This window comes from Erythrolamprus reginae, chromosome 2 (genome assembly GCF_031021105.1).
Source record: "Erythrolamprus reginae isolate rEryReg1 chromosome 2, rEryReg1.hap1, whole genome shotgun sequence".
Classification (NCBI taxonomy): Eukaryota; Metazoa; Chordata; class Lepidosauria; order Squamata; family Dipsadidae; genus Erythrolamprus; species Erythrolamprus reginae.
Window position 1 is genome coordinate 145549522 of NC_091951.1, and position 12939 is coordinate 145562460.

At 40.4% G+C, this 12939-nt stretch overlaps 1 protein-coding gene across 8 annotated transcripts in view; it reads right to left on the reverse strand.

The window, feature by feature from the left end:
* The window catches only part of MAP2K4 (mitogen-activated protein kinase kinase 4), a 62905-nt gene that overhangs the window by 24822 nt on the left and 25144 nt on the right, over nt 1-12939 (reverse strand). For all 8 annotated transcript variants that reach the window (XM_070739775.1, XM_070739773.1, XM_070739772.1 and 5 more), the window contains one exon: nt 4091-4265. In XM_070739775.1, the coding sequence (XP_070595876.1) occupies nt 4091-4265 (175 nt within the window). The remainder of the gene's footprint in view (nt 1-4090; nt 4266-12939) is intronic.

Below are 12939 nucleotides of genomic sequence, written 5' to 3' on the forward strand. Positions count from 1 at the left end.
AGTGTAAAAAATGGCCATAAATCACTTTTTTCAATGCCGTTGTAATCTTGAAAAGCAATTAAATGAATGAGTAAGGTGAGGACTATCAAAGTTTTAAAGTGAACCATAGAGTAACAGTAAAAATGGTTGTAATGTTTTCAGGCAAATTTATACTCTTTAGCAATTCCGACTCATGAGGGGGGACACGCGCCCGACATGATATTTCTCTCAGAGCAGTTGATTAATGGTCTGAGAGTAAGGGGCTTAGAAGTTGTGCCTTTGTCATGGTCAGACCATTTCCTGCTACGGCTCGACTTCAAGGCTCCAATCCTTCCCCACAGGGAGGTGGAACCAACTAGGTGGTTCCGCCCCAGATGCCTGATGGATCCAGAAGGTTTTCAGAGGGTGCTTAGGGTTTTACCGGATTCACTAGTACACAGCTCGGCGGAGTCTCTTGCTGTGGTCTGGAACAGGGCTGCGACGGAGGCTCTTGACTGAATTGCGCCGTTGCGACCTCTCTGTGGCACTAGACCCCAGAGAGCTCCTTGGTTTACCGAGGAGCTCCGGGTGTTGAAACGCCAGAAGAGACGTCTAGAGAAGCGATGGAGGAAGAGTAAATCCGAATCTGACCGAACACTTGTAAGAGCTCATATTAAGACTTACAAAGTGGCACTCAAGGCGGCAAGATCATGCCGCCTTGATTGCATCAGCGGAATCCCGCCTGGCTGCTCTGTTTAGGGTGACCCGCTCCCTTCTTAATCAGGGGGGAGTTGGGGAGCCCTTGCAGAGCAGTGCCGAGGATTTTAACTTGTTTTTCGCTGATAAAGTCGCTCAGATCTGGACGGACCTCAACTCCAATTGAATAGCAGTGTCGGCTGACAATGAGTCAGTCGAGGTGACTGGGGCCCGTCCTTGTCCATCTGTCTGGGTGGAGTTTGACCTGGTGACACCTGATGAAGTGGACAAGGCCATTGGAGCTGTGAGTTCCGCCACCTGTCTACTGGATCCGTGTCCCTCTTGGTTGGTTTTGGCCAGCAGAGAGGTGACACGGAGCTAGGTCCAGGAGATTGGCAACACTTCTTTGAGGGGGGTCCTTTCCGGCTCCTTACAAGGAGGCACTTGTGCACCCCCTCCTCAAGAAGCCTTCCCTGGACCCAACCGTACTTAATAACTATCATCCAGTCTCCAATCTTTCCTTTATGGGGAAGGTTGTTGAGAAGGTGGTGTTGCTCCAGCGGTCCTTGGAAGAAGCCGATTATCTAGGCCCTTAACAGTCGGGACTCAGACCCGGCTACAGCACAGAAACTGCTTTGGTCGCGCTGATGGATGATCTCTGGTGGGCCCGGGACAGGGGCTTGTCCTCTGTCCTGGTGCTTCTTGACCTCGCAGCGGCTTTCAATACCATCTGCACTGGCTGGAGAGGCTGGGAGTGGAAGGCACTGTCCTTCAGTGGTTCTCCTCCTACCTCTCCAGTCGGTCACAGTCAGTGTTAGTGGGAGGTCAGAGGTCGACCTCTAGGTCTCTCCCTTGTGGGGTGCCTCAGGGGTCGGTCCTCTCCCCCCGCTATTTAATATCTTCATGAAATCGCTGGGTGAGATCATCCAAGGGCATGGGGTGAGTATGCTGATGATACCCAGTTGTACATCTCCACCCCATGTCCAGTCAGAGAAGCAGTGGAAGTGATGTACCGGTGCCTGGAGGCTGTTGGGGTCTGGATGGGTGTCAACAGACTCAAACTCAACCCTGACAAGACGGAGTGGCTGTGGGTCCTACCTCCCAAGGACAATTCCATCTGTCTGTTCATTACCCTGGGGGGGGGATTATTGACCCCTTCGGAGAGTGTCTGCAACTTGGGCGTCCTCCTCGATCCACAGCTAACATTAGAATACCATCTTTCAGCTGTGGTGAGGAGGGCATTCACCCAGGTCCGCCTGGTGCACCAGTTGCGGCCCTATTTGTACCGGGGGTCACTGCTCACAGTCACTCATGCCCTAATCACCTCGAGGTTCAACTACTGCAATGCTCTCTACATGGGGCTACCTTTGAAAGTGTTTGGAAACTCCAGATCATGCAGAATGCAGCCGTGAGAGCTATCATGGAGCTTCCAAGATCTGCCCACGTTTCGTCAACACTCCGCAGCATGCACTGGTTGCCGACCAGTTTCCGGTCACAATTCAAAGTGCTGGTAATGACCTATAAAGCCCTACATGGCATCAGACCAGAATACCTCTGGGACCACCTTCTGCCGCATGAATCCCAGCAGCCAATCAGGTCCCACAGAGTTGGCCTTCTCTGGGTCCCTTTGACTAAACAATGCCGTTTGGCGGGACCCAGGGAAAGGGCCTTCTCTGTGGCAACCCCAGCCCTCTGGAACCAACTCCCCCCCAGAGGTTCAAATTGCCCCTACTCTTCCCGCCTTCCGCAAGATGTTGAAGACCTATCTATGTCGCCAGGCATGGGAGGGAATAATTATCTCTTCCCCACTACCACCTTTTTTCCTGAATGTAATACATGAGAATGGTATGGTTGTGCAGTAATGATTGTTTTTAATATTTATGGGTTTTAAATTTCGTTTTTAATTTATATTGGATTTGTATTCTGTATATTGTATTGTTGTTGTGAGCCACCCTAAGTCTTCGGAGAGGGGCGGCATACAAATCTAATAAATATATAATATATAAATATATATAATTCAGCTCTTATTTTCAAAAGTGAATAAGCCACAGCCTCAGCTAAGATTCTTCTACCTATTTTTCTAGCATAAAACATGATTTAATAAAACTGCATCCCCCTATTAAGAATAAATTACACAAATTTAAGGCAAAAGAGGATAATGTCATCCCATGCTCTTTTCAATCTCTTGAAGCCTTATCAATGGGACATAGCAAAATGACTGCTTGCTGATAAGTAAGTGTATTGCTGTTTTTAAATTCTTTGCTATGGAAAAATCTAAGCATTTATGACTAATAGAATTATTGTCTCTGTGTTTATATTGCACTTTTTCAATGTAAAAGTATAGTTTGCACTGTGAAAATATATAATATACAGATATTTATACAGATGATGTAGCTATGTAATTAAACTTTCTAACGATCAGACATAAAACATTACTAGTTTAGCTTTTTGGCACTTGGTATTTAAAATATGTATTGTGCATGCATTAGGAAAAAGTTTAAAATTAAAAAGCAAACTAATGTGTTTTTGCTGTTATTATATTTGTAGGGTCAATTCATGTATAATAAATATGCTTCTACTTCTTTTTGCTGATCTCAGTGTTGTAGCTGTGAAAACAAGCTGCAAAATGCATGTTGAACTGCAGCGTCTAGTTAACTACTGGAATTTAAAAACATTTTTTTAAAGCTTCCCATACATTTTCCAATCCCACCCAGACTTTTACTGCTACAGAATGAAAAATTAGGCAATAAGGGAGAAAGCAATACCCCTAAAATCATGTCAAGTTATTTTGGATAACTATCCACTAAAGTGTAGTGACCGTATTATGTTCAGAGTTCAGATAAAAATATTTTGATTTCATTTATACTCCTGAAGAGAGTGGAACAGGAATGAGGAGAGGTGATCTCTTCATTATATTTATTGATGTAACTTAAAAGACATCTACAGTGCTGTTGCAGAAAAGCTGTGGATAATATGTAAAATCCCATAAGTAAATCAGTGGTTCCCATAAGTAAATCAGTGGTTCCCAACCAGTGGTCCACAGGGGGTTGCTTGATGTCTGTGAAGCTTGAAGAAATATTATTTAAAGGGGGTCCAGTGTGAAGAAACGGTTGAGAACTACTGGTTTAAACTAATGATCTGTCCATGAAAAAATATTGTACCTGTATCATTACAACTTGTCAACATTTTTAAATCCCGTGTTATGCATACGCAGACATATTTTTAAGGAAAGAATAGACTTATTTTCTTCAAACTTCATATATCACTTCAGACTAAACTAGTAATAATACAGTTCTCTGCTAATACTGTATAGCAATTATAAAGTGCTATATAAACAACAGGTATTTGTTGAGTGTTAGATGGATGAGCATTAAATTATTTGTCATGTATGGAAGTACAAATGTTGGAAGTACAAATAATTATGGGCATCACCTACTTTAACAGCCATAATTTGCCCACTTGGTTTGTGGACCATTTTGTTGACAGAACCATAAGCGCCACGTCCAATTTCTCCAAGATCTTTCAAGTCCTCTGCAGTAAAATCCCAATGCTGTTCAGGAGAAATCTTCAATTTTCCTGATGATTCAATGCTGTGTGTTCTCAGTCTCTCTCTGTTAAAAAAATTGGGAAGGAATTTTTCCACATTTTAAATAATTTAAAACTTATTTCAGCAGCACCAATCAAAAGCATTTATATAGAGGAATGCACACATAGCTAATGCAAGAAGATAAATTCCAAGAAGGAGTTGGATGGGGGCAAAGTGCAAGATACTAACTCCGAGTCTTCAGAGAGGGGCGGCATAAAAATCTAATAAATAAATAAAATAAATTGTAACTACTACAAAGAAAACATAAATGTTATTTTCTTACATTATGTCACTTTTCTTTTAGGATATTTATAAATTACTAGCTATGTTTTATAGTTTGTCCCTTTATAATAATTATATGGCAATAACGATTTTTATTATCTCTATTAATAATATTAAAATTTTACATTTGTACTCATCACATTTTTTATAAGAATTGGTTGATCTTAACACAAAACCACAAATTAGAAGGGCTTTAGTTGTTCATTTAACTTCCAAAATTCAGTATAAAGCAACTATTTTAGTTATATTTGTGAAGTAAATTAAAAGCCACAAAATGATTTTGTGCTGCTCATTTTTATCCCTAAAGGAAGGAAGTGTATAAAAATATTTTTGTGGCAAGAATGCCAAATAAAAATACTTTTTATATCTGATAGAGATAAAAGAGATAAGAACTGCTAACACTAACCTCTTTAACTCCCACTGTGGAAATATTTCATGATTACATTTCAAAGCTCTCCCAATACTGTACTGTTAAATATGATTATCTTAAAAAAAACCTTATTTTTTACTTCTTAGATATGGCTCTTTTCAAGAATCACACTAAGATTTGGAATTGTATGAATATGTCCCTACATAGTGTTATATATCATCTTTTATGGTAAACTAATATGTGATTGTGTTTGAACAGCGCAAATCATAGTATGACGGTAAAACTATATAGTTTGATTGAGGTTTATTGAGGATATAAATTGACTGAAAGATGTGTGAACAGGTAAAAAGGGGTGTGTGTTATATAATAACATCATTATATATGAATACCAGTATCCTGAGGCTTCTGATCTTTCCCCCACATTTCAATATTTTAGGGGACACAAACTACAGAGAATGTAACACTAATGGAAGACTGAGAGGCACAGAATGACGAAGGCCATATTTTTTTAAAGAAAGGGTTTTTTTGCTGTAATTGTGATATAATATTTTAGGGTTAATTTATTGTTCATGTTTCCACCATAAAATAACAGTAAACTGTACGGCTCATCTTCAAAAACCATCCCAAAGTGTTTCAAATGATACAGAAAAGAACCAAGGAGTGAAGAGATTACTAATCTGTGGGACACAGAAAACATACAACTCTCTATATGTACCTAAATGTTAAAAGCAGCTAGGCTTTCTTACATTAAAAAAAACTGAAATAAAAAGTTGAGTGGAATTGAAGTTTAAGGAGCACAAATTTCAGGTTTTGCCATGACACTCCTAAAAACAATCAGATCAATTAAAATATACTGATGCTGGCATACTGCAGATTATAAGTAAAATGAAAGTGCTTACATTTCAGGAGATGGGGGGAAGTGTCAAGACACTACTGAGGAAAACAGAACTAGATATCTCAATTCCTAGAGGAAACACTTGTATACCATAGTAATTGTCCTTTGCAGCCCTTATCACTGAACAGGAGTGAGGAACTATAGCCCTTTTATGATCTGTGAACTGGCAGGCTCAGGAATTCTGGAAGTTGAAGTTCACAGATCACAAAAGGGCCATAGTTCCCCAATACATACAGACAACTGTATGTATAGTAGAACATATAGCCATCTGTTCCAGAGCACTGATGACTCAGATAAAGAATTTAACTAACTACTGTATTTTTCAGAGTATAAGACACACTTTACCACCACCCCTAAAAGAGGGTGGAAATGTTGGTGCATCTTATACACTGAATACAGCAATTTTTTGCCTTCTGAAACTCCACACCACAAATGCCATTTTTTATCTTGTTCTATTCAACATAAGAAAGGTTACTTTTTTCTATCCAATCTAATATTAACATCATCATAATCTAATTTATTAAGATTGTAGTTCATAACAATATCTTATTAAAAATAAAAGAAATCCATATTACAAGCATTTGAAATTAAGTCAAAGGCATGACTATTAATAAGAAATGAAAGCTATAGGTTAAAGTAGAATTCAAAGTACAGTAGTACCTCGACATACGAGTTTAATTGGTTCCAGACCTGGGCTCGTAAGTCGATCAACTCATATCTCGAACAACTGTTCCCCATAGGAATCAATGGGAAAGCGATTAATGCGTGCAAGCCCAAAAATCAGAAACCGGCCGCCACCAATGAAGGAGGCTTGAGCCTCCCGATCCTTCCCGCCCCTTTGCCATGCATGTCATCCTGCATACCGCCTTTGGGTTTTCGGCTGGGGGGGAGGGAGTTAGGAAGGTCCTCCTGCTCGCCTGTCATTCTGCATGCCTGTCAATCTTGTGTGCGCCGCAGAACGGGACGAGCCAGCAATGCACGCCCCACCTTCCCCAACCTGGCTGCGAGCCATCCGCGCCGCTGCTCCGCTCGGTCGGCGGTCCCAGAGAGGCAGGAGCCAGGCGCTGGCCTGCTTTTTGTCCCCCGCCGCCGCCTGCGAGCGCCCTGCCAGGCTGCTCCCCACACTCCGCGCCTCCTTTGTCTCTGGGTGTGCGGAGGGAAGGAGGGAGGGAGGGAAGCAGAGCAGGGCGGCAGGCGAGGCGACTGCCTCTGCTCGCCAAGCAGCGCGGGGAAGGAGGAAGAGAGAAGCAGCCGCTTTCCTGCTTCCCTTCCTTCCTTCCTAACCGGCCTCTCGAGGGCAGCGGCGGCGGGTTCCCGGCCTCGGAGCTAGCAGGGGGGGGGCGGTGGCCGAGTCCGGCTCCCACCGCTGATGCAGTTGCAAAGCGCCGCGCCCCCCTGACGGCGTCCGGCAGCTTCCAAAGCGGCGCTGGGCGAAAGAGGGCGGGTGGGCAACGGCGGAAGGCGCTGGGCAGCGGTTTCCGAAGCGGCGCTGGGCAAAAGAGGGTGGGCGGGCCTCTTTTGCCCAGCGCCGCTTCAGAAGCCGCTGCCCAGTGCCTCTCGCCTTCCGCCGTTGCCCGCCCGCCCTCTTTCACCCAGCACTGCTTCAGAAGCCGCCGGACGCCGTCAGGGGGACGCGGCACTTTGCAACTCCACCGCCAACCCGGCTACCTCCTCGAGTAGCACAGGCAGGGCTTTTGACATGCAGCTGGGAGGCAGGTACGTGAGAAATAAGCCCACCTGAACCCCTAAGTCCAACTTCATCAAGAGAGACTCGCAACCCGCAATTTCCGGAGCAATGAGTCTACGTAGGCAAAGGCTCTCCCTGGCTATAATAGCCACTCCTCCCCCCCTTCCCTGGGGTCGAGGTTGATGCCATATCTGAAACCCGGCTGGGCAAATTTCAGAGAGAGGAACTCCTCCCTCTGGGCCCAACCAGGTTTCAGTAATACATGCCAGGTCGGCCTCCTCATCCAGGAGCTTTATTTACCACTGACCTGGCATTGAGCAGCAGCAACCTGAGCCCAGGGCCAGAGTTACACTCATCACCAGTACCCAAGATTGGGCTCACGGAGCCAGAACAAGGGATCGTTATTAAGCAACGATCCCTCGTTCCCCTGGAACGGCTAACTCCGTGGCCCCCGCCATATCTGCCTCTCCCCAGCAACACTGGAATATTCCGACCCTCTGCCACCCCAGAAATCGGTGCCCCTTCCCCTCCCACCTCTCGAGCGTCAGTGGGCCAAATCTATCATTCATGCTGTTACCATTCATCACATCCATACCGTAACCCCACCCACCCCAGCCATCCCACTCATACCAATCATTTGTCTCATGCACAATATTACATCCATCCAAGTCATCCATTAATTAAAAATCCCCCCAATAATATTAAAAATAGATTAACCAAAATGGCAAACATGACTGACAAAAATGCTGCAAATGTCATAAATGTAGGCATTGGTCACAACATTCCCTTTTCATCACCACTGTAACTTCAAATTATCACTTTCCAAGGCAGTTACTAATCAAGGTCTATTATATTTCTTGGCTGCCTTTAAGGGAAAAACCCTACCAAAAGCAACTTATAAACAGGAAATCATAGTTACTGTTGCCACTAATACTACTTGGGTTGCAAAATACTGTAAAGTGTGCTAGTTTGAAATAAAGTCCTCCCACCTCTCTGAAATCTAGGTATTCCTTATCCTGATGTTTCAAAAGGCCTTAAAGATCTGGCAAAGGTACTAGGTCTTCGTCTGATGCTGCCTGGTGTTTATCACCTTTTGTCTGTTGTTTTTTACTTATATTGTTTTATTGTGATTTTTTGTTTTAACCTGCAAACCTTCTACAGTTACAGGGAATCAACAAGCTTAATCAATAAATAAATACTATTAATAATAACTGCAGCAGCTAGTTACTAGTATTTGCTAATACAAGCTCTGGCACTAGAATAGAAGGAAAACCCTATTTAGGGAAAGTAAATAAATGAATCTTTAGGCCTTTCTTTAAAAATAGCAGAGATAATAAATCTAATAAACTAATAAATCCTAGGTAGGGGAAGATTGACCAAAATAATCACTTTTAAATATTTTAATTTGTTTAAATACAGTCAGAAAGTTCTATATCTGATCTTAAATCAGAAACAGATTGGCATGGGTAAAGGAAATCCCAAATTGCTTCTGTGTTTTAAACATTGGAACCAATTGAAATAGTTTACAAATACACACCAATAATAATGAACTTGATGCCATATATTTTCTCTGTCTCATTCCTACCAACTTGCATATATACAGACAATTTTCAAAGGCTACTCCATCACATATAATACTTCATTGCAGGTGTTATTATTTTTAATTAAAAGTTTTCAAGAAATAAGCTTTTTGAATTGGAATCATACCATATGCTAGGCCAAACACTACGCCAAATTAAGCTTTGCCTCTTCAACCGAATGATTCCTGGGTCTGAAGATTTTTCACTTCACCACGTTCTCTCACCAATTTATAAACAGGATCAATCTTATTACTTTCACAACTTCTCTTCCTGCAGTATTTCAACTTTTACTCAATAAAATAAATCCAGCTGATAAGATTCATGATTCCTTTTCCCCCAAAAAAGTAAAAGTATACTCGAATAGACTAATACTTAAGCTATGCATCTGAAGCAGATATTCATCAATCATTTATTTTTGGATAACCAAGTAGCCCAATCACTTTTTCTGTACTCTCTCGTTTCAATCCATCCACTCACGTTACTTAACAGAATAGGGGGTTTTCCACATGACATTCATTTGAGATGCTGTGGGTAAGCGGCTACATAAATATTATAAATACATAAATATATCTGGATTCTTGTGCAATTTCCCAGTGCTCATCCTTGATCCTAATATTACTGATGGGGCATCTCCAACCTATGTAGTCTTACTTTCATTTGAGTGCAACAAATATGATCCTAACCTATACTTTTCAACATACTTAATGTATTCATCATCTCACTTCAAGATCAAATTACCTTTATTTACGTCTATTACGCTTTTTCATTTCTCTTAATTTCACAAGGAAATTGCACATCTATTTTTCTCATTAATTCATTTCCTTAACATTAACTCTTCTTCCATTATATGTGTTGAGGTGGTCACTAATTTAGCCCAGAGATATGCTGGCAGGCCTGGGGGCCCTAAAGCAACCATTAGTTGTCCACGTGTTCGAATTGGTTTGAATGGCTAGTATGTATGCAATTAAATTGTCTTAGTTTTAATTACGATTTTAGAAATTAGGTTTTTTTTCCTTGACTTCTTTTCATTATTGCTGTTAATTGTAATTTTTTATAATGTTGTAAGCTGCCCTAAGTCCTTTGGGATTGGGCGGCATAGAAGTCAAAATAATAAATAACTAAATAAATAAATAAACAAGCAAACAAACAAACAAACAAATAATCAAAGTCTTAGTACAATGTTTTCAAATAAACGAACATTACCTTGGTCATCATAGTTGTACTAGAAGTAGCATTCTCTTCTAAAAACAATGCTATTGACCAGTTTTGTCACAATTGAATGCCAGAAATGCAACTGAAGTTTACTTTTATTTCAGGTATGCTAGTGCTATTTTAGTCAAGGTTCTACTGGCTATGTCTGGAGGTAAAGGCTAAGAAACACATTCAGGAAATAGGATATTTATTATTATTTATTTATTATTTGGATTTCTATGCTGCCTTTCTCTATAGACTCAGGGTGGCTTACAAAATGGGAGCAATACAAAATACATATAAGAAACCCAATTCATTAAAACTAATCTAAATTTTATCTAAGTACCTTGATTATTAAAAAAACAATCACTCACATATTACTTAAGTATATATCTTAATCTATTATATGGAAAAATAAATATATTCAAGTATTTCCCCAACTGATAGAAAAGCTACTCACATACACACACAAAATCTAGAATAGACAATATAGTCTCTGGTTTATAACAACAATTGGAAGCACAATTGCTACTCTTAAACACCGCAGTCATAAAACACATGACATCACTTACTAACAGCAATTCTGGAAATCCTGCTCCCTATCATTAAAACAAGGATAGCGCAGGTTATTAAGCAAGGTCCTCATGTGATCATACTTCGATTTTGTTTTGGGGAAGTCAGCAGGAAACTTTGGAAATTGTGATCACATGAATGTGGGAAAACAACAGCTGGAACTCTAAGGACCCTTCATAAGTCTCCCTTGTTCATTGCCATCACAAGTTTGAATGGCTGCTGAATGACTGATTATAACCTGAGGACCATATGCATAATTAAATCCATAATAACAGTAACAACTCATTAATATTAAGGAATCCAATTTCTATCAAAAGAAATACTGGTGTAGACTTTGAAACGTATTCTTAAAATGTGTGTAAATGTTTAGCAATGCACTTACTAAAATATTAGTCATAATTTAGTTTCACTGGAAATGTCAGTCTTAATAAAGGTAATAAAAAGCACATCAGTCACAAGACCACCAACATTTAACAGTAAAAGGCAACCTTTCTCAGAGACAAAATAAGACGTCAAAAAAATTGCTTAAACATGAGAGAAAGCTCCTGCACTCTTGAATTTTGCTTCCTTTTTTTCTAAGCCTACTTTAAATTTCTCCTTTCAATAATGTCAAAAATATATATGAGACTGGTAAAAGATACTATAGGCTTGTAGAAATTGAGGAAAGAGAAAACAGGGAATTGCCTCCCACTCATTCTTATTCTGATATAACAATATAACATATTACCAAGATGGCGAATCTATGGCATGCGTGCGACAAATGGCCAGCTGATTTTCAGCCTTGGAAAAGGCCGTTTCACCCTCTAGATGATTCAGAGAAGCTTCCCTGAAGCCCCGGAGGCAAAACAAATTGCCTAACGAACAAACTGGAAGTCCGGAAAAACACACTTCCGTTTTCCCATTGTACTGTTTTTTTGCACTCCAGAGAGTTCAGGGAAGCTTCCTGCAAATTACAGCACAACACGCAAACCTCAAGTATGTTTTCCAGAACTTCCAGGGTTTTTTTCACGTACCAGGCTTCAGTAAGGCCTGTGGGCAAGTGCGGGAGGCAGCGCAGGGGGGGGTGCGCATGCATGGGGACGGAAGGGGTGTGGGCACATGCACGCATGCTAGCACACCCACATACCCCTTTTTGGCACATCACTGTCATATGACATACTGAATATATGAATACATGTAGCATAATATTAATTAAAAATACCAAAAAGATTCCTAAACCATAACTAAGGCCATTTCACTATCTTGGCATTTGCTTTAGACACTACTACTCATTCTTGGTTCCTGGGCATGAACATCTGCAAAAGTTTACACAGGAGCAATTTTCTTTCTATAGAATCCACCAAAGCATGATAGGCCAGAGATGATTATGGATTTGGGACTATGAAACTGCTGCCTGGTTATTGTATGAAGCTCCATTACATCTGATTAATGTATAAAATAAATGTATGCCAGAACTACAACACAACCTAATAATAATGAACTGATCTAAGCACAAAGAGAGAGCTTCACCTATTTTCTGGATTTTGGGAAACAATAAAATGAAATAAATGATATCAGGCTTATTTATGTACTATGATTCATTATCCTTTGACAAGTATTATAAGAGAAAGGTGTTTATAATTTGAATATTTTATGGAAGTTCCAAATCACCTGTGAAATAGGAAATGGTTTTATATATCTAATGCATAGAAGGAAGTGCTTACCTGGTAGAATGGGGCACTAGAATTTTTTTATTTTTCTGACTGCATGAAGAACTATTAGCACAATTATATCCATTCTTTAATTCCACATTGTCCAAGATATGTAGAATTAGGAAATTGTAGTTTTTCCTGGTAATGCTCAAGTCTCAGCAGCCACAATGAGAGTGGTAATTGTGAAGTACTCTGGAAGGTAGTTTAGCAATATCTGTGGGGCCACAGGTACTTCACCTCTGGTGTAAATAAATTACTGAGTTATATATATATAACTCACACAACTGATTTTAAGTAACCAACATTATGCAAAGTACAGAAGAGGAATAATATGTTAAATAAACTAAAGGAATGTGATGAAAAGAAATTGTAAATAAGTCTAGTTTACCAACATCATTCACTGTACCTCTCAATCTTTTTATTTTTGCAA